At 39.1% G+C, this 23,865-nt stretch overlaps 1 protein-coding gene across 1 annotated transcript in view; it reads right to left on the minus strand.

The window, feature by feature from the left end:
- Positions 1–23,865, minus strand: part of PLCG2 (phospholipase C gamma 2) — a 55,217-nt gene that overhangs the window by 21,984 nt on the left and 9,368 nt on the right. Inside the window, 16 exon segments of the mRNA XM_051801737.1 lie at positions 225–425; positions 1,236–1,414; positions 2,007–2,096; positions 2,304–2,408; positions 3,666–3,834; positions 4,170–4,290; positions 5,250–5,335; positions 6,233–6,351; positions 6,510–6,611; positions 7,622–7,694; positions 8,864–8,907; positions 10,159–10,242; positions 11,024–11,108; positions 13,779–13,826; positions 15,097–15,190; positions 17,295–17,435. Of these exon segments, the coding sequence (XP_051657697.1) occupies positions 225–425; positions 1,236–1,414; positions 2,007–2,096; positions 2,304–2,408; positions 3,666–3,834; positions 4,170–4,290; positions 5,250–5,335; positions 6,233–6,351; positions 6,510–6,611; positions 7,622–7,694; positions 8,864–8,907; positions 10,159–10,242; positions 11,024–11,108; positions 13,779–13,826; positions 15,097–15,190; positions 17,295–17,435 (1,741 nt within the window).

Here is a 23,865-nt window from a genome sequence, read left to right on the forward strand (position 1 = left end):
AATTGCTTTCCAGTGACTGCTTTTTGTTGTACCAGGTCCTCACAAAGTCAGTGGTGTTACTCGGGATCTTTCAGGGATGCTTATTCCTCCAACTTCCAGGGACAAGCAATATTTAAAGCGTGCTCCTGAATCCAGCGAATTTTCTCCAGAAAAATCCAAGACCAGCTAAAAACAAGGCAAAGGACACTGACACAACGACGGTGCTTGCCTTCTGCTGTACGTACTCTTTAGTCTCATGAGGGCTGGGATTAGGCACAGCATCAGTCAGGCGCAGCTCAAACTCAGCACAGCGCAGGTGGGCCTCCTTGTAGTGCTGGATGAGATCATAGATGCTGTCAAAGGTGAGGTTGTCTGTCAGGTAGTACTTCACAGTGTCCCCATCACCTGTGGAACGGATCCGGCAGTGCTGGACTCTCCCCGACCTCCTGAAGAAGTGAAGGGGGGCATAAGGAAAATACAGGTTTTATAACAGATTTTCTTCTTTTGAAGCCCTTCCCCACCCATTCCTGGTCAGCTAGTTGGTGAGCTTGTGAAGAGGCAAGTGTCATCTCATAAAACAACCAAAAAAAAAACCCCAACAAAAATGCTGACAAGGGAGACTACAGGACCAAAATAATAATTTTCAACTGACAATTGTTTAAAATCTGTCACAAACTTATTCTGCAAAATTTGCTCTGACAGCTCTCTGAGTCAGAAATCCATCTGACACTATTCCTCATAATGTCCCAACCAGAAGAATAAAAAAAAAACCAAAAAACAACAAAACCCAGACTACGAAAACAAACAAACAACCAAAAAAACCAACTTCAAAATCTTTATTATTTTCCCTCTTGAGGACCCTTACATTGAAAAGATCAATCTCTGATAACAAAAGTACACTCATGAGACTACCTTTTCAGTGTAGAAACAAGCAATTTATCTATAAATTAAAAGATCTAATTTTGGCCCACTCATTGAGGAAATGACAAATCCTATTTCCTGCCAAAACACAAAAAAAGTTGGGGGTTGGGGGAAGAATCAAGCCAGTCAGTCCTCTCTTGACAAATCTAACGCTTCAAATAAAGCCTACTCTGCCAAAATGTGCTATGTTACACTTAAGCTTAATTTAGAAAGTAGTCTTTCACAATCCCATCCATAACATTTGAGTATTATTCCTATTTCTTCTCAGCTATAAATGCATATTTTAAAAATACACACGTTCTTGTGCAATGCCATAAAACAAACAATCACCATACCAGAAAGACAAGGTGTAATCATCAGGGAAAGCTTCACTTTCCCTGACTAGGAATGTTCCATCCTTGCCACCCATTTCAGCACAATATTCCTGGAGCAGTTTCTCAGCAGTTGTTCTCCCCCCTTTCATTTTCCCATGGAACCATTTCTCTTTTAAGTGCAGTTCAGTACGTTTCACCTCCTAGACCAGAAAATAAGAATTTTTATAATGCACTTCTAATTTTATGGTTTTGAAACAAAGTACTTGCTCTTGACAAAACAATCTCCTGTTTCAGGATTTCGGCTCTTCCTAGGTCTGAGCTCTCCAGCCAACCACCTTTATAGTCACCCTGCTTTACCAAGCACCACGTGCTCAACTGTGACAAACACTTTGCAAAAGGGAAATGAACCCCTGTAAGAGGTGTGCTGGGTTAGTAACACAACAAACATTAGTTCATGCTGTTTAGTTTGAGAAGAACAATAATACTCCAAAGACTTTGTCAGTGCTCACGTCATCATTAGCAGATAAGTACCAAAATTGTATTTAATTGTCTTTGTACTCATCTTTGAAAGTCCTCAATTAACCAAGGGAAAAAGTTATTTTATCAGAAATAGGGTTAACTGGAGTTAACCTTGGCAAAGACCACTTTATAAATGTTTTATCTCCACACTTTTTACCTCACATGGCTCCTCTACAATTTCAACATTGGGTTAAAAAAATATGCATGTGTAGACACTGAAACAATCTGAGAGAATAAAAAGAACATGCTTAAACAATAAAACACAGCCATCACCTTTGATGAATCTTCATCAGCATTCTGTTCTATATCATCACTGAATGAAAGCTTCTCATCAGCAATAGCACAGTAGTGCCGAGTCCATTTCTGAAAGTTCAGAGACATTGAAACCATTAACAAGAAAGAGGGAAACCACAATCTCAAAACAAGGTGTAACAATAAACAAAATACCTTCTTCCCCTCATCCACACCTGTTCAACTGGCAATATTACTTACACAAATACTAAGAAAATTCATGCAAATTTCTAGTATTACAGAACTGAGTAACAAACCAGCAAATGTCAGAAATAATACCTGTTCTATTGTGTCCCACATGTAAAGTTCTCCTTGCTGCTTCTTTTCTTCTTTCTTGTCTTCTAAGTTCACATCAATGTCTCCCTTTGGCCCCAGTTTTTTGTGCTAAAAAATAGAAAAACAAAAAAACCCCACCACATTCATACACTTGCAGAGAATCACACGTAAAATTGCTCTTAAGTTTCAGCATGCTCAGTATTACTGGAAGTAATTGCACAGCCACTTTCTGTCATTCCCATAACAGCAGCTGTCCTACAAGGAACACCAGGGCTGGAACTTCTTTCTTTAAAATTTAGATCTCATATAAAGGTTAAGAAACTAGCAGAGGTATCATTCAAGCAATAAAGAAACAACTAGTTTTATAAGATTTTGCTATTCTTTAGAGAACAGAAAACATGAAGTGAAACGTACCAAGAAATAAGGATAAAACAAGAATTCTTCTGCAGAGAGCAGGACATAAGGAACAAAAAGTCAAAACAAAATGAAAAGACAGGGAATTAAAATGAATGGGGATTTCACTCTTTTACAAGAAAAATGAGCACAAGGGAAATCTTTCATGAGAAAAAGGGGCCAAGCTCTACTTTCTTGAGAGTTCTCACAAAAACCAGTATCTCAGGGGGCCACAGGTAATATCACTTACTTAACTGCAGTTAATGATGAGATTAATTGTCTCATATCTAGTTCTCAACCACATTCAGTTCTGCATAGCCTACTGCTGGTAGATTTCAATTTGACAGGCTTATCTGAAAAATCTCACAGGCCAGTAAAGCAGGAGTTGCCTCTGACTGTTTACTGACAACATTTTCCAAACAAAAGCCAAACACAACCAGCTCACTGGCAGGTGCTGATCTATTTAAAGACTCTTCAGTGCTCTTTTAGACAGCACTGAGTGTTATGGATGTTCTCTTGTGCACACTCATAGGAGTTTTCAATTCCCTTTAAATCAGATCTGTCATGTTATTAATCATGTGGCTGTGCCAGTCCCCTCTGTGCTCTGCAAGGTAAAAACAAACAGTCTGGAGGGAACGAAAAAACCACCCAAAAACTTTAGCATAGAACTTTTGCACCTTATAATGGCATGCTACTATTTCCAGACTGACATAAGCTGGATGCTTATACCTTTCTACCCTTATTTCTTCTGTTCAGAATTTAATACAGAGGACGCAGTACTGTTAGTCAGAAAACTGCAGCATGGACAAAAGTGATTATTGTTTTACTAAAGAAATCATGAACAGCTCTCAGATTCTTTACCTAATATTGCCTTTCAAAAAGGTTCTACTGCAGTTTCAGTCTGAGAAATAGTATTTCTGGCTCCTGCTCTTGTTTTCCTATTTTATCTCCCAGCACACAAAGCAAGCCTACCTTGATGATGATTTTCTGTTTCAGCTGGGTTGGTGATGGGAGCTGATCTGCACTGGCTTCTACAGGCTTCACTAAAAGCTGATCCCCAAATACCTCCTTGAACACTTTGGCCATGTGTCGCTGCTGCTCCACACTGCAGTGCTCCTCGATTGACAGAATGACTGGGTATCTTTGATGCAGAAAAACGAGGTGAATGAAGACAATTTCTTATTATTACAGCTGGCAAGGCCAAGAAAACAACACTCTCCATCAACCACCAGATCAAAGAAAATATCTGAAGCAAACAAGATGACAAAAGGAAGAGACAGACCTCAACAAATAATAAGAGATGTGCAATCACAGAATCACTAAGGTCAGAAGGGACCTGTGGAGCTATCTAGCCCAAACCTCTTCTTTGGAAAGACCCACATTTGGCTGGATGTCATTTTTGCTCTAGATTACAGAGCAAATAAGTTCAGAAAGGGCTATGAAAAAATGCTGAAGGAAAAATCAAACAAAGCTTACTCAGATGTAACAAAGGCATGATCTTTGATTGCCTGTACTACGTCATCAAACTTGATCTTTGTTGTCCGTGTCCATCCATGGTAAATGATGGGTTTCCCATCAGGACCATCCCAGCAATCCACTAGGGAAGACAAACAGTGGAAGAAGGAAAAGACCAAACAGTTCCTTAAATCACTCTAGTAGAAAGAATACATCCAAAACTTCAGTGTTCTACATACTGATTCATAGACTTTAATGTTCTAATAAAATATTCCATTACATGAATTTATATCTCTCCCCAAGGAAACTGAGCTCATTTAAGTAAGAGCAAGACAAATATGATACAATATAAAATCTTCCCAAAGCATTGTTATGTGGGAATCTGGAACAAGAAATTCTGGCAAATTCGTGTCAGTCTACCAGGTTAGAATAATTTTCCAAGGATAAATACAATTTCAACAAGCGGCAAGTTGAGAGCTTATGTCTTCTGTTGATTTTGACCCTGAAACTCTACTTTGAAATACATTTTGCATCAGCCAAATTGAAGAGGTAATAGAACCTAGTTTTATGAAGTAACTGGTAAAATAACATGAAATAAATTAAACTTTTCAATAAGGAACACAAGCACACAGATAAGATGCATTCACAACTGACGGAGAACAAATGCAGGAAAGACATCAACTGATTTACAAGCAAGTTGAACAGGATGACAAATGGCACCAAATCACAAAAATATCTGTGTCTTAGGCTTGTCTGTATTACAGTAAAGGCAAATAAACTATGTGTCTATGCTACACAATTGCTCCAGTTTAAATCCTAAGCTTTCATATAGATTCAAGATGGAAATTTTGGTATACACTGAGAGGAGATTTAGGAAGACCTTCTGAAAACTGCAAGGGAACAAGAATCAGAGGAAGTGAATGGGGCAATAGTGGGACATAAGAAAAACAATTCAGGGAATCAGTGTTCTTTATATGACTAACTTCAAATTCAGAAAACAAACTAGTTCTTGATTTCAGTTCTTTTTTCTTTCTTGGTAAACAGAGGACACTACTTGTACAGACAGCATGTTACAAACTACTCCACAAGCTCTTTACTCACACTCAATACACCGACATCCCATTCTAAGGCATCTGATGTAGGCTTCTGTGGAGGACTCACTTCGAAGCTGGTCTCCTGTCAGGTATCTAAGGAGTAAATGGAAAAGGCAAAAGACAGGGAGTCCATTTCACCCAGTTCTCACTCACTCACTGGGTGATATTCTGTCTCCTGTAATGGAGAATATATGTTGATTTTTTTTAATTTTTTTTTTTAAATTGTGATGGAAGAACCAAACTCTGCTGAACCTGATGTTATCAGATTTTTGAATGGACAGAATTCTAGGAGGTTAAAGTCTCAATATAAACATCAAGAGGCTCTAACTGACATGCTTCTAGAGAGCAAATCACAAGCTTTGAATCACACCTAAACCACATCATGCTCAGGCATGATCATGTTTAAGGGATGTGGAGGGTATTTAGAGTGATACCACACCTCATACTTCAAAATACACCTGTAAGCTATATCCATATCCACTTTATTGCATTCCCTGCAATACTTTATTTGTTCATCTCTCCTCCCTCTCTTTACATCTTTTTTTTTTTATTATTCATTTTTGCTAGATGAGCAAATCCCTTTCATCTGAAGACAGTTCAAACTCATCATCACATCCTTTGTACAACTAATGCTGACAGGAGCTCAGCAAGGCTGTTGGTGCTTGGAAAAAAAAAAGGGAAGCTCCTTTAGTAACTTATATTTCTGAAGGCAGAGAGGCTGGAACAGTTTCAACTCAATACTTTTTTATTTTTGTAACAGGGTTCAGGGTTTGGGTTTTCTGGCAGCTGAGCTCGGTTATATCTCAAAAGCTCAAAGATCTTCTGAGAAGGGGAAAAAGGAGTCCCACAAACTCTATTTAGCACATTTACATCACACTTTAGGAAGGTTTCACACATCCACACAGTACATTTCTGGCATAATTTACTGTCTCCTAGCAGGTGTTAGGCTTGTTTGAATAGGGATAGACAGTGGGACTTCTGGTAACTTACGTGTTATGAGAGGAAGAAATCCAGTAGTGGGACAAAGGATTATTCATATCCTGCACATCTATTGAATCATATTTCTCATCCCAAATACTGTTTTCTTTTGCAAAAAGGTAAGCAAGGAACTACAATACAAAGAGAGAGAATTTAAATGTTTATACCATACAAGACTGAAAGAAGGCCAGCAATGTAGCAAGAGAGGCCTACAGGACCTGCCATCCAATGAAAATATTGTGAAAGAGAAGAAGTCCATGAGAAGCACTACAAAGTACCATTATCTCACCTCATCAACAAAGAGGAAAGGTTCAGCAGTTTCTCTCATAGTGTCGTCAATAAACTTTGTCATTCGTTCTCGGACTTTACTGAGATCTTGTGCCCAAGACTCCTTCAGATAATAAAAACACAGTAAAAAAAAAACTTTTGAAGTGATGTCATTCAATATAAAAATCAAACAAGGAACAGAGAGACCTACAGATGTGATTTACTTCTTTCTCATCTGCCTCATACAATATATTTTATTGTAATCACATATCTTAAGGATTTCCCTTATGAGGTCAAAGGGGGGAAATATAAGATCTCCATGTAAGTACATTTATGGACTGGAGGTCCAGAAGATATACACTACTTAAGTACATATATGCACTGACACACAGAAAAAAAGCTGGCCTCCTTGGACATTGCTTCACTATAATCTCTCTCATTTCTAAGTGCAATCTGAATGTCCTTTGAGCACAGTGCAATTGAGAGAAAAAGAAAGTAGCAAGCTTATACAGGAAGTGCAAGTCTCGCTTTTCAACCATATTTGCAAACCTGGAGCTCAGCAGCACCGAGCGAATCTCACACAATTTTTTCCCATGGAGTCTGTGCTAAGTAACATCATAAAAACCCATGAAGACAGTTGCAGTCCCTGCCTCCATCCTTATCTGCTGGCTGGCATGGGACATCTAACTGGTTGTATTCAATAGAAAAATACCTTTGAGTGGAATGCAGGCAGGCAGCTTTGTGAGAGCTGCTAAAACGGGGCCATGGCCAAGGCATTACCACAGTGCACCTCTGCTGACAGCTGTAACCAGGCCAGGCAACCATCTCTGACACACACCCAGCATTTATTTCTAACCTTGTCTGTTTATCTACATGACTAAGTGGAGGCCTGTTAAAACCTTATTTGCTTTGTCCTCCTTCTTGTCCTCTGGTGCACCTTCAGAGGCTTTACATAGATGAAAAATAATAGTTCTTGTGAGCTTCAATGGCAACAAATGAGAAATCTTTCCAAGGCCCAGTATTACAGTGAAATCAATCATATTCTAGGACACATCACATTTCTTTTTAATGAGCCCAGAATTCTGTGAGACAATCTCAAGGAAAATGAACTCAGTATTTCTGCAACCTTCCCACCTGCTGCTCGTGTAGCAGGAATCTCTGAAAGTCGTGGAGGTGAACTGCTGAAGCATCTGGACGGTCAGTGTTTCTTTAAAAAAAGAAAAGGAAAGTGAGGTTAAAGAAATAAGAGAGCAAGTGTGTTCAGATATTACAGCAGATGATATGGATTTGTGTTTTGGATTTACAGTATGAATGTGCTGCCACCACCAAGAAACTTCATATAACTTCAATGGAATTTAGAGTAGGCTTGTAGCATTGTAGTATCCAGTTACTGCATTTTGAGCCTCCAGGACTCCTGAATGTATTTGAACAGTAATTCACTGGGAAAAAGTAAAAATCTGTGCCCATTGCCGTGTAGTAAATGAGCAGCATTCACTTGACAGGGGTGTTGGTAAGTTCAGCCGAGGCAAATGGGGACATTGTTCTTTTAAAATATCACAGAGCCACACTTCCACAAATAACTCCTTCTGTGGAATGTTTAGATGATCCACTGTGATAGAGCAAAACCTTCAGAAAAAGGAGGCATCAAGCTGCACCAAGGAAAAGTGGTATAACTGATTTCCCTTTTGTAGGCCACAAATGCAGCAGCATGTAGTACCAATAAGGTAAATATAACCTACCCACCCTTGATAAATCTGTGCTTTTAAGCAGTCTCACAAAGTTCAATTCATATGACATAACCCAGGGCAAAAAAAAACCCTTGGTACACTCAGAGCAAACTTAAGTTACTTTCTTAATCTGTTAGTGTAATATTCAAACCCAGGATAAACTGTTGTAGTCCACAGTCAAAGGGTTAGCAACGCCTGTGACCTATTTTTGATGCTGTACACATCTTACTTAAATGTTCAAGTCCACCAAGAGAAAGGTGCAGAAGCTGTTACTATCAGCATTCTGCTCAAGTCTAGGCAAAGCCTGTGCACCACACCACTGTCCAGACTGAAGTTAAAATTTCTGCATCAAATGGTCCTTCCATAGTTCTGTTCAGCTCTTTATAAAATCAGAGGATAGGCAACTTCAGTTGTTCAAGTCCATGCCATTTTTGTAGTCAGAAACTAAAAATCGTTCATCAAATTATGTTCAAGACTTACTTCCAACGTAAGTTCACCTTTCTGAATGCAAAAATGTGTATAATTTCTTTTCACTTACTAAAGCATCACAATAACAACAACAACAAAACAGTGATGTAATTAAAAAGCAATCCTGCAGCATTACAATCATATGGAAATGTGGAAAAATAATACAAATGAAGAGTCTCACCCAAGAATGAACACAGAGGAATCCTTTTTGAATTCATCAAGAATCTTAAAATAAACAAAGAAAAAAAACAAAACAAACAAAAAATGAGGAAAATAAAAATAATAAAAGAATATGCAACTTTCTATCTAAGTCCATCTAATTATGTCCATTGGTTTGGGAGGGGGAAATAAATGCCTGTCTGCTCCACAGAAGTTGCATACAAGTTGGCAAGACACATTTTTAATTGAATGCATGAGAAAAAACACACAGTCAAAGTTTTGGGGAGCTTTTATTGTTTGATATCCTAGAAAAACTGGAATTAAGTGTCATCCATCACATTTATTCATGTGAATATAAACACTAAATTGCTTCCAGCTTGGCACAGCATCGTTACAGATTGCAGGAAACTTATCTACTGATCCAAAGCACTTGTTAAGCAAACTGAGAAGTTTCTTTGAAATGATTCACAAGGGGCAATAATGAGAGCTTAAGGAAGTCAGAGAGTCTCCTTGCTGTGTATTTTAGTCTTCAGCTTTCTGCTTAAGCTAATTAACAAGACTTTCATGACCAAAACCAAAACCCTGTCAGTAAATTTAGGTTCTTTATCACTTCATCATGATTTCAACATCACTTTTAAACAGCACAAGCTCTACTGCCAAAAAACCATCACTAACTTCAGCTATCAAAGCTTCCATTTCAGTATATGCAAGTTGAATTGACAAGAAGCACGTAGTCAAAGACATTCATGCAAGTAATTTCAAATTATGTGCTTTCACACAGTTTAAAAGGGTTCCTATCTTTCAGAGTCACTAAATGTATGCAGTTTACACCAGCTTCAAGAATCTGTACAGTGAATGCATGGAAACAGTAGTTAGGCAGCTGCCCACTTAAATTAGCTAAAATGTAACTCCACTGCCTGTATTCCTGATGTGTGTCCTGTAATGGACTCACCACTGGTAATCTGGAATATGGAATTGCCTCTATCAATAAAAAGATCAGCCAAGCTTCATGAAAAGGCATTGTACATCCTGAACAAACTCACAAGAAAATTTCTTCCTAAAACCCCCATTCCATCTGTGCACATCTCTACTACCAACACATAAGAAGCAACATGAATCACTTATTCATCTTCTTATGCCAATTGCTGATGGTGACTGCTATCTACACATCTAATACAGTAATACACCCTTCTTCTGGTAAGAGAATGAAGGGAAAAGAAAACCAGTAACAAAGAGAAACAAAAAGATAATCAGCTCTCACCCTTTATTCCGATCAAGCAGTTGAACATTATGAAGGTTATTTATGGAAAAGCTTACCGATTTCTGTTGTTCAAACATGACTTTCTTGTAGAACAAATGAAATTGTTCAAAAGTAAGCTCTTCCTTTTGAGCACCTATTTCCTACAATGGAAAGCAGCACACAGTGAATTTAGAATTTCCTGAGCTGCACTTGCACAGTGAACAAGTTACTCTTAGTCCAGTTGCCACCCTCTCACACATCCTGGTCTGCTCCAACTTCATTTGTTTTAAACACTTTGGATTTTTTAATTAATTTATTTTTTTAATAATACAAACAAGTAAATAGATGTTGCTTTATGACATAGTGTTCCTAGAACCCATCTTTGGCCTTACATTTTGCACTCTGACTCCATTCCCATTACTGAGAGATAAAAAGTGCCTCATTTGCTCATGGTTGAGAGCACTGAGAGCATTGAGAGCATGGTTGAGAGCATTTACTCATTGGGAGAAGGAGAAGCACAGATGTCTGCTTTAAGGGTGGAGAGTTAAAAAGCAGGAAGAGGTGGGGATATTTAAAGTTCCTGTAGGGACAACAAACAACCTTTAGTTTGAGCAAAGAGGTTATTATTGATCATATTGCAAAAAAAAGGCTTTATCTTACATATGAATTTTATCTTAAAGATAAAATAATTTCCTATGCACTTGCACTGTACTGAAGCTCAAAATCCAATGTTTGCTCTAGTTAACCATACAATGAAAAGAAGGAACATTTATGTCATATTTTCTTAGAGCCTTAGCTACAGGCAAAGCCAAGCTGAGAAATCAATCAACATAATTTATTTTACTGTACATGGTAAGAATCAAAAATACAGACAGTGTCCTAAAAAGAAATGTCAACACGTATTAGATAATTCCAAATAGATTTAAGTAATCAGGTAATTACCGCAAATTTATCCTTTAAGAACTTCATGCTGCTCACTTTGAAGTTCACTTGGGGGAGGACAGTTTTCAGCTCTCTAAGACTGATGCTGGGGGGAAAAAAAAGAAGAATTAAAAAAAAGATAGTAAAACCACTCCAGTTCTGTTGTATCTCATTGTATCAGCTACTCAGATATTTTCTGTCAACACAAAAATGTGACTATTGAAACATTTTGGGTTGGGCTCATCTCACATACCTGTAAAGTTCTATAAACATAACACCTACATGGAAACAAGCTAGACAGAGAAACAGGCACTTCAATCCATGTGAACATCCATATCAGGATGAAAAGAACCATGTTAAAGAGACACCTATTTCTCTCCATCAACAATTAATCAGATCTAGATGATCAGCTCAAATGTAGATGTTTTTACACGGTCAAATGAACTGCAGCCTTTCCTCCACTGTTCTAGTCCCACTGAAACTGGATTATAGACACAGAAAACATCACACAAAGGATATACCAAACAGAGTAGAAACAGAAAATAAAAAGCTTTAGTTTTCTGTATATTTTCTATGCTAGTATAACCCTTTTCTACAGTTGTTATTCACTTAGATGGTAACACTGATTTGCAGAGCAAGGCTCTTCCCTTCTGCAACATCTGAACATGACCTCATATTCCCTTCCCAATCAAGTCTTCCCAGAAAGAATTGCCTTCCAGTTTCATTTATACAGGCCTCTGATTCTTTTTACAGAGCTTTAGAATGTTAAGTGATATACCATCAGCAGTTAAAACCCCAAGTTTTCTAGATGACAGCAAGACAGCAGGTCAAGAGAACACAGGCACAAGATCTGTGGGTCCTACTGCCCACAAAACATTAATGCACTACCCAATAAAAGAAGACTGAGGTACCCTGCCTTGACCTACAGTGCAATTCATAAGCCATTAACTCCCTGCAAACACAGGGTCAGAGCAGAGTCGCTCGAAAAGCAACAAAAACAATTAGCACTTAGATGAAAGTAACACTTCTATTCTACACTGTCCATACAACCAGCAACCCCATGAGATCCTCTCATCTCCATTGTGTAGTGAGGGAAAGAGGCAAAGCAATAAGGAACTTGGTCAAAGTCCATGCTGAAGCCAGATTAGAACTCAGGAAATTCCTGGCTTTCCGCCTTGTCGCCAGACCTCTGGAAAAAAAACACCATTAGGAGCAAGAATGAGCACTCCATTTGTACCCTAAACACCAAGCCATTTCCTCTGGCCAGACAAGTGCAAATGAAAACAAAGAGCTGGGACTTCATTACCACTGGAAACAACTCCACCTGTGAAACAGGACTTGCCTGGAAGCCTAACCTTTACAATTAACCTCCCTAGAAACTGCAGCTCTAAACACAATGGAACTCAGTCCAAACTCCTTTCCTGAATTTTAATAAAAGCATGAATCATCTAGGGAGAGAACAAAAAACTGCCCTCTCCACAGAGCAAGTCCCCTTGATCCCAACCAAGCTGCCTTGTAGTGATGAAACGACCCTAAAGCAGCAAATGAAACCTCTTCAGCAGACACCTACTGTCAGCCACAGCTGCTCTATCCTAACATGGTCCCCAACAACACATTCTCATTGCAGGGTAGTTTTTAAAGTACATCAGGAGGAACAAGTGGATATCCAGTAAAGGATGGTACTGTTCTCTTCTCCACTGTGGCCAGTTTAGGAAACATGGCTCTGAAATGGTTCTCAGCTCACCCTGCCCTGTGCCACAGGCTGTGTGCACAAGGGTGTGATTTCCTGCAATACCTCAGCCTCATTCACACAATGACACACCACACTGCAGTTTGCTTGTAGGAAAAGGTGTAAAATGAGAGGAAAAGCACGTACTTTTCTACACTGAATTACACTTTAGAATAAAATGCATGTTCCAGACAAAGAGAAAAATCATGGTAAAGTAATAACACACAGGGAAGGAAGGATTAACATTTTTCTCAGTATCACATGACTTCTGGCAACTTTGAGGAGAGGTTTGCAGCTGAATTGATTAAAAAAAAAAAAAAAAAAGAAAAGAAGTCTCCTTTGCTGTACAAAAGCTACAAAGCCACATCAACATGGACCTGAAGTCAGCCACTGAAACTAAAACACATGAAGCTACACAGCACACTGGGAGCTATAACCCACAAGGCTTCTTTCACATGAGAAGCACCAGGTCAGAGGTGATTCTTCTGCTTTGGTCTGTTCAAATATGTGGCAGAGACAAGCCCAGGTTGCCAGGCCAGCTGCTGGTTTGGTCTGTCTGTGTTAGAGCCTGGTCACTGCAATGCAAACATGGTCAGCAATGAAGGAAGACCTGGTGGCACAAGAAAGCTCACAGCAGGTTATACAGTCCAAGCATCTGGGCTCCAACTTGGCCATGAAGGGGCAAAGACCTCAATAAAGCAGGCAACCCAACTACCTGCACTGCTGAGCTCGATCTCTGCAGTAAGACTGGAAGATGACAGCTACTTTTGCTCATTCTGCCAGAGTAATTCTAGGCTAAAATTTAATCTACTTATTTTTCATCATTTGTTTCTTCATTATACCATGTACATGAACACGAGTGAGTGCTACAAACAGATTTGTTTTTAGCAAATGGCGAAATTCAAGTTGCTAGATCAAAAGCAAATACCATTTTCAGGGGCCTCATTTCACATCTTGGACAGAGAATTATTTATTTATTTTTATTCCATGTTAGAATCTGCAACAGAAGTTCACTAAAAACAACTGAACAAAGAGAGAGCTTCTTACCTATTTCTTCTACTTTGATCCACAGAATAGATCTGCTTTCTCAGCCAGCTTGTGGAAAAGAGGGGAAAAATGGGGGGAAAAAAAGAGGTTAATTTAAGAATTATAAAAAAAATACAGCCAATGAAATATCAAAATCCATAGACAAAACTCAATGGAAATTCTTATCTTTAGATACATCTAAGGATTCAGTTTTATAAGTGCATTTGTAAACATGTACTTTTTTTGCTGCTTAATACTGCATTTTCAAGTCAATAAAACAACAAAAGTCATATAAACAACACAGGAAGGGGAAGGGTGGGCAGGACTGAAAAGAATGAGCAACCAGAAGCTGTGAAAACATAAGTGGATAAAGCAAGCCAAAACTTCAGCTAATCTAAACTGGAGTAACTCCATAAAGTCAATGATTTATGCCAGCTGAGGCTGCTGGCTCAAAGATCTGTTAGATGCATAAGTGCATACCAGTTTTAGGTGCACAGTAAAATACTGTTAGCAGCATTAAGAGTAAATATATATTCACACACACAATTTTGATCCAAAGGATGAATGCACTGCTAAGGTGATCCTCAGACTCAACAGGAATTACTCGTTTGACATCAGTGTCAAGGCCACAATTTGGTCAGGGAGGAAGAGAGGGCAGAGCATACCCTGACAACAGGTAACAGAAGTGACCATAAACAACAATGACAATGCCAGCAGTGACCAAAAGTAATCAGGTGTGGAGACAACACTGAAAGCTTGTCACCAGAACTGGCAGTCTGAGAATGAGCAGTTTCATGTGCAACATCCTCAGAAGATTAAGGGCACAGGTTCACCATCATGTGGCTGCTAAAGAAATAATTCTTAAAAACGTTCATTTTCAGCCTGAGCCTCCAAGTCAGCCGATCACATTGTCACACAACACAATGGGGCCAGTAGAAAGTAAAAACTGCAAAAATGTACCTCGGAATTACTAGGACACAGGACACATGGACAACTACTGGAACAAGCCTACTGTGGCTGCATAAGACATTTGAATTTCCCAAGAAGCCAACAGACACCTACACCAGGTGTTCTTGTGATCTCATGAAGAGATTTTGGGTTGGATACAAAGAACAAGGTAAACTGCAACCTTGCATTAGTGGATGAAGCAGAGCATGATTCCAGATCGTGTATGTAGCAAAACAGACAATTTCCAAATGAGCTTTCAGTATCATACACTAATGGAGAGGAGCTGTTCTTAGGGTAACGGCCAAGCACCACTTAAACATTTCTTTCAGAGTTTCCCCTTTCAATTCCAGAGCAGCATCCAGCCTCCCAAAGTGAAAGTATGTCCACATACCTCTCTGTGATGGCAGGTGTGGGAGCACTCATGACCTCTTGATACAAGATATTCAAGCCACACAACCATTTATCAGTATCATCCTTAGAGTCAGCTGAAAAAAAGTAACATACTATGAGAAACATCAAAACAAAATCGTTACAAAACCAAGACATAACTTGAGATGTTTAGATAAACCCTAGTATACAAAGTTGCTGACTAACCTTTCTGTTTGATAAATCTCATTGCATAGCTTAATGTTTCCAATAATAAAACTAATAAGAAACAGCATAAACTTGGGAGTAAGGAAGCTCTGACAAAAAATACCTCCTTTTGGAAGTCTGCTTATCAGAGCAGGAAAGTTTCAATATCTCAGCAGAAACACTATGAAACTACTGCTGAGCTCCTGTAGTAACACAATCAAAATTAATTTTCTTATCTTCTGTCTCCAAAGGGTCAAAATCCCAGGACCTAGATCAGAGCAACTTGAAGTGCACAGGAAAAAGAACTCAGTGCTACAGCATAAAGCTGCTTATATTTCAAGCAACTTACAACAAAATTGCAATATACTGGCTTTCAATGGACATAACCACCTCCTGTCTGTCCTAACCAAAGCAAACCAGTTTCTCAAAAGATGAAGATTACATTTTATTTAAGCATACTTTCAAACAATGCTTTATCCCCCAAGGATGAAGCTAGAGCCCAGCCTCAGCTCCCCATAGAAATGTTTTTCCATTAGTTAAAATTTCAGAAAGAACACCCACTACCACTGCCAAAGCAATTCTTCTCCCAAGACAATTCTGCCCTTTATGACAGCTACCATTCCCTTTAAGTAACAGTTATTTTATATTGTTTTAAGAAACCACGACAAAGGACTTTAACAAGGAAAAGGATTTCCCCCTTAATTGAAAGTTATGTCATGTTGTTCTGCAGTTCAGCCTTACAGCAACATATCTCATGGTACCAAGTGTTTTCCAAGTCTTGGCAGAGCCCTATTTTGGGAAGTGCCACGGAGGAGGGACTGGGGGGGCTTTTAGAGGAAATCAATCTTAAGTACCTGGCACAGCTGCACATAAGCACAGCCACTTACTCAAAATTTTCACAGACTACAGTCAACAATGGTAAAACTTATTTAAAGTTAAAAGCCTCTAACAATGGATTAGTCACAAGCAATCTTTCATTTCGAGAGCGCCAGACTGCAAAAAACTTGTCTTCTAGTACTGCAATCTATAAGCAATTCATTCCATTAAAAAAAAAAAAAAAAAAAGAAAGAGCTGGCAGCATTAAAGCACTTACAAAGCACTCCCCTTTCCTCACATCATGATTTTGCAAATGAATTTAATGATTTAAATGAGTAAGCGTGTTCTTGCTCAGGACAGAGAGAGCTACTACTCCAAATAAATTGTCTATATGATTCTAAACCAAGGATCCATTACAAACTTTTTAGAAGAGAAATCTCTTGGCAAACTCTTCTAGTTAGAAGCTGTATTCAGCCTGCACTGTAAGAATTTATATCCCTTTTCATTTCAAATTCTTTGGGTTTTGTGACCCTGGATAATCTCACCTGAAATAAGAAATGCCCCAACCCTTTCCACAGATACAGGATACAATGTCCCTCTGTTTCACACAGATCTCTTCCTTTTCAATTTATCATCTTAGAAATTTATTTATGGTGCCCTAGCAGATCTTTAGAAAATATTAGCATTATCAGGTGACACGCACACACATAACCTAAACTAGAACTCCATTTTCTCAGATTAACCTCCAGTTGCCCAGAGGTGATAGGAAAGTTTCTATGACACAGCTGTGGTCTAACCCTTTATGGCTATTTTTTCCAGAATCATTTTGGCCAGGACAATATTAAAATGCCAGGACAATATTCTGGCTGACAAGCTGACTTTGAAGAGGACAATGTTATCTCTGCTCTTCAGTGTAGAAAACCTTACTGGAGATATTTAACCAGCAAAAGTCTACCTTGCTAGAAATGATTGAGCAAATCAGAAATAACACTTGCACAATGCACTATTTGAAAGTGAAACATTAAAATGCAGCAGTTCACAGACAAGGAGGGCCAAGTAAAAGATCTATCTCCAGATTTTAAGCATCTGATGCACTCCTGAACTCCTGAAGTTAAAACCACAGTATTCTTTGCATTACTGTTCCATCAAGGTGTTTGATTTGTTCAGTGGTAGCTTTAAAGAAGAAACAAAGAAAAGTACCTGCCAAACTTAAGGTGTTGAGGACAAACTGGGTGCCATAAAATATAGTAAAGCAGTGTTCTTCTCTGTGCCTTGCTCTGCAACGTTCAAAGTCCTTTGAATTCTTCCCTGGGCGAATTTCTTTTATTTCCATCAGATCCACTGAAAGGAAACAACAATCAGTCAGTACAACTGCAGAGCCTGAAACAGTAACATTAATAACTCAAAGCATGCCCACACATATAAAATAGCTCTATGTATAAACTTACAGGTTTGTATTGCACAAGAAATGAAAATTGCACCAGCTTGCAATCCAACAATCCAAAAGTAAATATATTACTGACTAATAGACAATGCTAGGGAAGGATTTGAAGAAGAAGAAAAAAAACTTGTCGTATTTTTATTATTTCACTATCACTGTCCATGGACAACGTGCACACACATATGGTCCTCTGGGTTACAGAAGATATGATTTCACAAACAGCATTAACTCTAAGAGAGATTTCCAATTGCCATGACAACTGTTCAAAGAAGAAAAGATACAGCTTCTACCTTACCCACCTAAAAGTTACAAATCATACCGTAAGCAGCTAATCTTGTCACCTAGTGCAGTCACTGGCACTTGTAAGAAAAACATTTAAAGCAGGAATATAAACAGAAAATTGAGCTTAATAATTAAAAAGTTTGTGAGTTTTCTCATGGTCAATTCCAAAGATGTCTCTCTCTGTTATTTAACATAAACTGCTGTATCACTTTCAGCTTGCTGCTCTCTAGAGAACACAGGTACACATCAGAGCACAGCAGAACAGGAACACTGCACAGGCACACACTTTCCCAAGTCACACACTTTCCCTTTTTGTCAAACCTTTGTTACAAGGCCTGCACAGCAGGAGCAAGACAGCACTGAAATAGAAATATGTGCACTCTCAAGATAAGATACTTATTAGAAAACTGAGGAAGTGGTTTTGTTCTGCCTGTGGACCAGACAAATAAACAGCTCTTCCCACTTGTGGACAGTCTTGTCTTACGAGCTACAGGATGAAGTGCAAAGAAAAACATTTCATGGCTGCTCTTGAAATGTGTTTATCAGACTCAGCAAGATCCAAGGAAAACAGCTGAGGGTTTCTGTCCATGCAATTAAGAATAACACAGCATAAAAACCCTGTTTTAAATGAGCACCTCATCAGTAACAGAAGACAGTTAATAACACAATGAAACAGCAACAGAGGGTGAGCCGAACAATGGGTAAAGCTTCAGCCTGTTGTAATGCTGCATTTCTATGATGCCAACATGGGAAGGAGAGACAAGTAAGGAAGTTCATCAACAAAATCCTGATAATGAAACATTAACTCATCTTGGAAGCAAAGTATCCCAGGCCAAACTTTCCACCATACTCCTTTCTCTCAGTCATTAAACAACTTCTTTTGGGAAAACGAGACCTCAAAGGTTAACATGAACTAATCAGAGGACACAAACATCTTTCTTAAACTCTTTTCTCCAAGCATCAAGGTAAAGTTTTAAATGTCTCAACCTTCGTGTCTCAGCCACCCTCTCAAACCACGTAAACATCTCCTAAGATCTGCATATTGGCCAAGGGCCTTAAATTTAGAGGCAAACTTCTAAAATAAATTCATGCTGCAGCTATAAATGACCAAGAACCAAAAGCTCCTAACGATGACTGATCCCCTTTCCATCCAGAGGCTCTCTTAGACCCCTAGTGAGGTATCCAAATTACCATCCTAAATGCCACCATCCGAAAAAGTTGATCTTAGCCCACCAACTCACGTTAATATCAGCAGAGAACACACTTTTAACTTCAAAGTGACTCCTTTCAGACTCCTATAAACTCCCACACATGAACACCACAACACGAAGCCCCCCTCGAAGTACGAACTACGAGCAGCGATAAAGCAGATTTCACAACCTGCACTGCTGTTGTCATTTCCAGGGGCTGTTACCTCACACTGACCTCTGAAATAATACAAAACTTACTCAATGCCTCCCCTCAGTTACACACACTCACTACAGTTCTCCTTGCCTTAAGGCCTTTCAACCCTGCCACACCATTCTCCTGCATGAACGTGTGTGTATACACATTGAGGCACAAGGATTTTTGTGTGCACAGGCACATTATTGCTTCTCCAACTGGTCTCTGAAAAAGAGATCACTATGCCCTAGTTGCTAAACATTCAGAAGATTAGAGGAATGGTTCAGCAAGAGAACAAAACAGGGGGAAGAGGAGGAGAGAGAAAGATTTACATAAAACCCACTCAAATTCAAAATTTTACATTCCTCTACTTTTCTGGCAACATATTAAATACATCCTATCGAAGTCTGGCAAGATAGTACTACATTTGCTTAAATAATAAATGAAGCAAAGATATAATACATATTACACTTGCAGAAAATGAATAGAAACTACCTGTATAACCTTAATTACATTTTATAGTGCCATTTAGCATGTATTATTCTATCTCATTGAAAGAAAAGCCAAGGCAGAAAATCGGAGAGAGAAAAGAGAAATATGCACATCAAGCATAAATTTTGGTCTCACACTAAGCTCCATGGTCTTCCCAGGTAGTCTGGAGTTACCTGGTCCCTTCCACATGATGCCCATGAACTCCAGTGGTTGATCCCAACTGAACCGAGAAAGGAACAGGCCAGGAAAAGCTACAACATGTTTCAGACTCAGATTAGTAAATCAACTGTACCAACTTAGCTGTTACACACTTACTGTGAACTTTTTATAGCACAATCTGTCACTGAACAAGTAAAATGTAACTTCATGCCTGTGCCAGAACTACAAGCACAGCACTTCAGACACTCTTATTTTGTGCTGCCTTCAAGCACTGAGCCTTCCTCCTCCTCCTCCTCCTCAATGCCACGTGCAAATTGCAGACATACCCTGGCCTGGCTTCACAGACACATATTCCTGGGGCCTGATACACCCAAAAAAAGCATAGACCTGAACATATGCAGCTTGCAGTGTCAGATCAAATCCGATACATTTGCAGGGGCAATTTCCACAAAAAAAGTGAAAGAAGATGAATGCATTTCCCAAGGAAACACAAACCAAAGTATGCCCTGTAGAGAAGCTGACTCACACCCAGCCAGACATGGACACTCCCAACACATTCAGTCCCCAGCCAAATAGTTTGAAGAAGTCTAGTGCCACTCTAAAACCCACAACACTAGTTTACATTTCATCCATTCCTTCATGTGGTTATTTCCCCAGGTTGAAAGGATCTCCTTGGCAGCCTCATCAGTCACCGATTTATTCTGACAACTCCCTCAAGCAACTCTTTAACAAGACTGGACTCCAAGGCACCTTCAATTATCATCCTGTCTCAGGCTCTGATCTGGATGTCCAGTATTCCTGGCAGTTCAGAGCCTGAAGCTTCTGAACTTCAGCTCCTGCTGCTGTGTGTTCTTTGGTAAATCAGTTAATTCAATGGATCATTACCCTACTACATAGCTACTTTCCAAAGACTGCACAGATTAATTGCTCAATGCCTTCCAGGGTACCTGCTGGAGCTCTTTTACTGCCATGAATTTCACAATAAACTTTTGATCTTCCACATCTCCACTGATCTCCACTCCAATAACCTGGCAGCAGTGATCACATTCAGTCACACTCTCGGAGGTAGGAATTCCTGTTACATTTCCTTCAGTCACACTTAGAGATAGAGGGTAAAACAGAACTTGGATTTCACTACAGCAGGTGCTGTGCAAGCTGAGTAGAAGACAAGACATAAGGTAAGCACAGGTAGAAAATTATGTGAAGAGGAGAACTAAAAAGAACATTATGCTATTGTACACAATAACACTGTGCTCATCCCAGATGGAGAGAACAAACCAGCACTGCTATTTAAAGGAAGAAGTTCTGCCTCTGTCTGCCCTGTGATCACCCACTAGCCACCTCTGGTTGGGAGAACAATCATTCAGCACCCAGATTAGGGAACAGCCCCTGCTGAAAACCAGTCAGTGCCAACAGCAGAGCACCTTCTGTGAGCTGCAAGTGCCCATGTAAATTCACTGCAGGAAGGCAAATTTGCACAGATCACCTTTGGCTGAGTCCGGTAATTTTAGGCTGGAAAGACAGGCAGACTGTTTATAAACGAGTAAGTCAAAAAACCTTAGAGACTGTCAACCTATCAAGGTATTCTTTATAGTAAAGTCTTGATTAACAGTGTAAGAAGTTCACCCAAGTCTGCCATTATGGACTACAGAGTCCTCTAAGATAACACTCCTGATTCAAAGCCTAAATTCTCCAGGAGTCCTTCAGTGTCTGTGGCCACAAATGATGCTTGGAGCAGAGCTCAGTAATGCACTTAATGAAGGAGAAGAAAAAGCCTACAGAAAGATTCAGAGGAGGCTTATGGACTCAGAAATCATTCTGTGAGCATTATTTCAGTAAGTCTCAAAAGGTTAAAGGGAAATTACTGGCAATGTTTCAGAGAAGAAAATAAGGGACTGTGATCACCCAGGTGCTGTGCACTGAGACATGGGATGGGCATTCTCTCCATGAATATATTTGCATTTTCATGTGTATGTATGCATAGCAACATTCCACACTGAAGAACCAGATTTCAGAATACTTTTCTTTTTCCCAACAATTTGCATTACAAAATATTTCAAAGAAGATTTCATTTTAGAAACTGCCCTCTTCAACACAGGCTATGTGCAAATGAGCACCCAGTGAATGAAAAACGCCTTTAGTATCCTTTGGCAAATGTACTTCACGGTGGTTAGTGAGGACAATGGCTCTGCTCTCACTTCTGCAGAATTAAATATTAACTACACAAGGTGTGTTTTAACAGCCTCCTTTATTCAGAGCAGCAATGGAACACGAATATTGTGTGATTCTAGAGGAACAAGTTGAGGCTCCTCTCAGAGAACAAAGTCACAAGAAAGCAGAAAGCAGCACGGCAGTATAGATGTGGTAGGGAAAGTAATTCAGCTCATACAAACAAAGATGTTTACTGAAACATTCAGTGGCTCAAGAAGTCATTACAGATAAGCCACAAAATGATCTGAAAACACAGTCACAAGGATGAAACAGTGTGGTGCACCTTGAGAAAGCACCCGTGAGTACCTTTCCAAGGGTCCTCTGGGGATTTAGCTTTAGAGAAGTGTACCTTTTAAACCCCCAGGGTTTTATGTAATCAGGTCACACAGAGCTGTCACCTACAGCAACAACAAATTACCATTAAATTTATAACTTCTCACTGGATTGCTCAGCAGAGCAACGTGTTACAGTCCTTCCCAGTTTGAGCTCTGAATTCAAGAGGCCGTACATCTCAAATGGCTGTTGGCTTCATATTGAAAATTAGAAGGCACCTCCACAAATGACATAAGAATAAGGTACAATTTACATATATGCCCATAAAAGTTTACATTCTGCTCTATGCAACAAAACCAAATCAAACCATTGCTGTGTCAACCTGACTTTGGGGAAAGTGTACTGGAGTACCTCCATCTCACACTCACTTTGACCAGCCACTGCAGGGGTATCAGGCCTGTGAAGTTCATTCCATCCCCATTTTGCTGGTTGGCCATGACAGGAAGTCTGGTTGTTGTAAGTGAGCATTAGACATTGCAGAACTGAGCTGCTAAAAGGAACAAATTATTTGAAAAAGAGCTACAAGCTACACATGCTCATTTTTTCATTTGACCACAGAAACCAAGCTCTAAATATTCATCTGAAGACTTACAATGATTCCCTGGGTAACAACTGAAACACAGCAATTTCAAAACACGGGGAAAAAGGTGAATTTTAATGTCTCTCTGTGAAGATACTCCACAAAGAGCAAGAAGTGGATTCACTTTTCCAGTGACATACTGTTCTTTAAAAGTATCCAAAAGACAGAAAGCAAATGACAGAATAGAGACTTGGGTTTTTCAATTTATTACTCTAAGTCTGAAACAGTAAGGAAATTCAGACAGAAATTCTGGAAGCAGTAAGGAAAAATAAAAGTCACTACTAGAAAGCAGCAAGATCAAGTCTAACATTCAAGCCAAATGAAGCTCTCATTTCACACTCCTTGGCAGAATATGTAGATACCCATCACTTCTCCCAGAGAGGTACTGACCTGTAAATGTTTATACCATCTTCTCCAATGGGAAAAAAATTCAGTTTTCCACCACAGAGGAAATTTACATTGGCATTAACAATTCAACTGATTAAAGGATTAGCTTCTTAATGTATGGGGGAAAAAATCTATGTTTGAGAACATAAGCCAAAAGTCTCTTAGGTGTTAGTTTTTTAAGTTTCCCAGTGCATCTGACAGCCAAAAGGATGCATGGAACCATCTCCACTTCTCAGCAGGAAGAAAATCTCAAATGAACTTAACAACCTATCTCTTCCCTTTTCTCTTTCAACCTTACCTGTAATCTGAAAACTTGGTCTACGTACAGAAAAAGCAGTTTAACAGTTCATGTATTATATAACTTTTACTAAACATGGCCCTCTGATATTTTAAACCTACTTCTTGTTTTGTGCTTGCACAACTAAATCATCACTAGATATTTTTATTCTTGAGTCATTTGCAATAAATAAAGAACATAAAAAAATAGGTGATCTTTCTTTTCT

The sequence above is a fragment of the Manacus candei genome, unplaced genomic scaffold, assembly GCF_025592945.1.
Source record: "Manacus candei isolate 608988 ecotype Guabito, Panama unplaced genomic scaffold, ASM2559294v1 h1tg000053l, whole genome shotgun sequence".
Lineage (NCBI taxonomy): Eukaryota > Metazoa > Chordata > Aves > Passeriformes > Pipridae > Manacus > Manacus candei.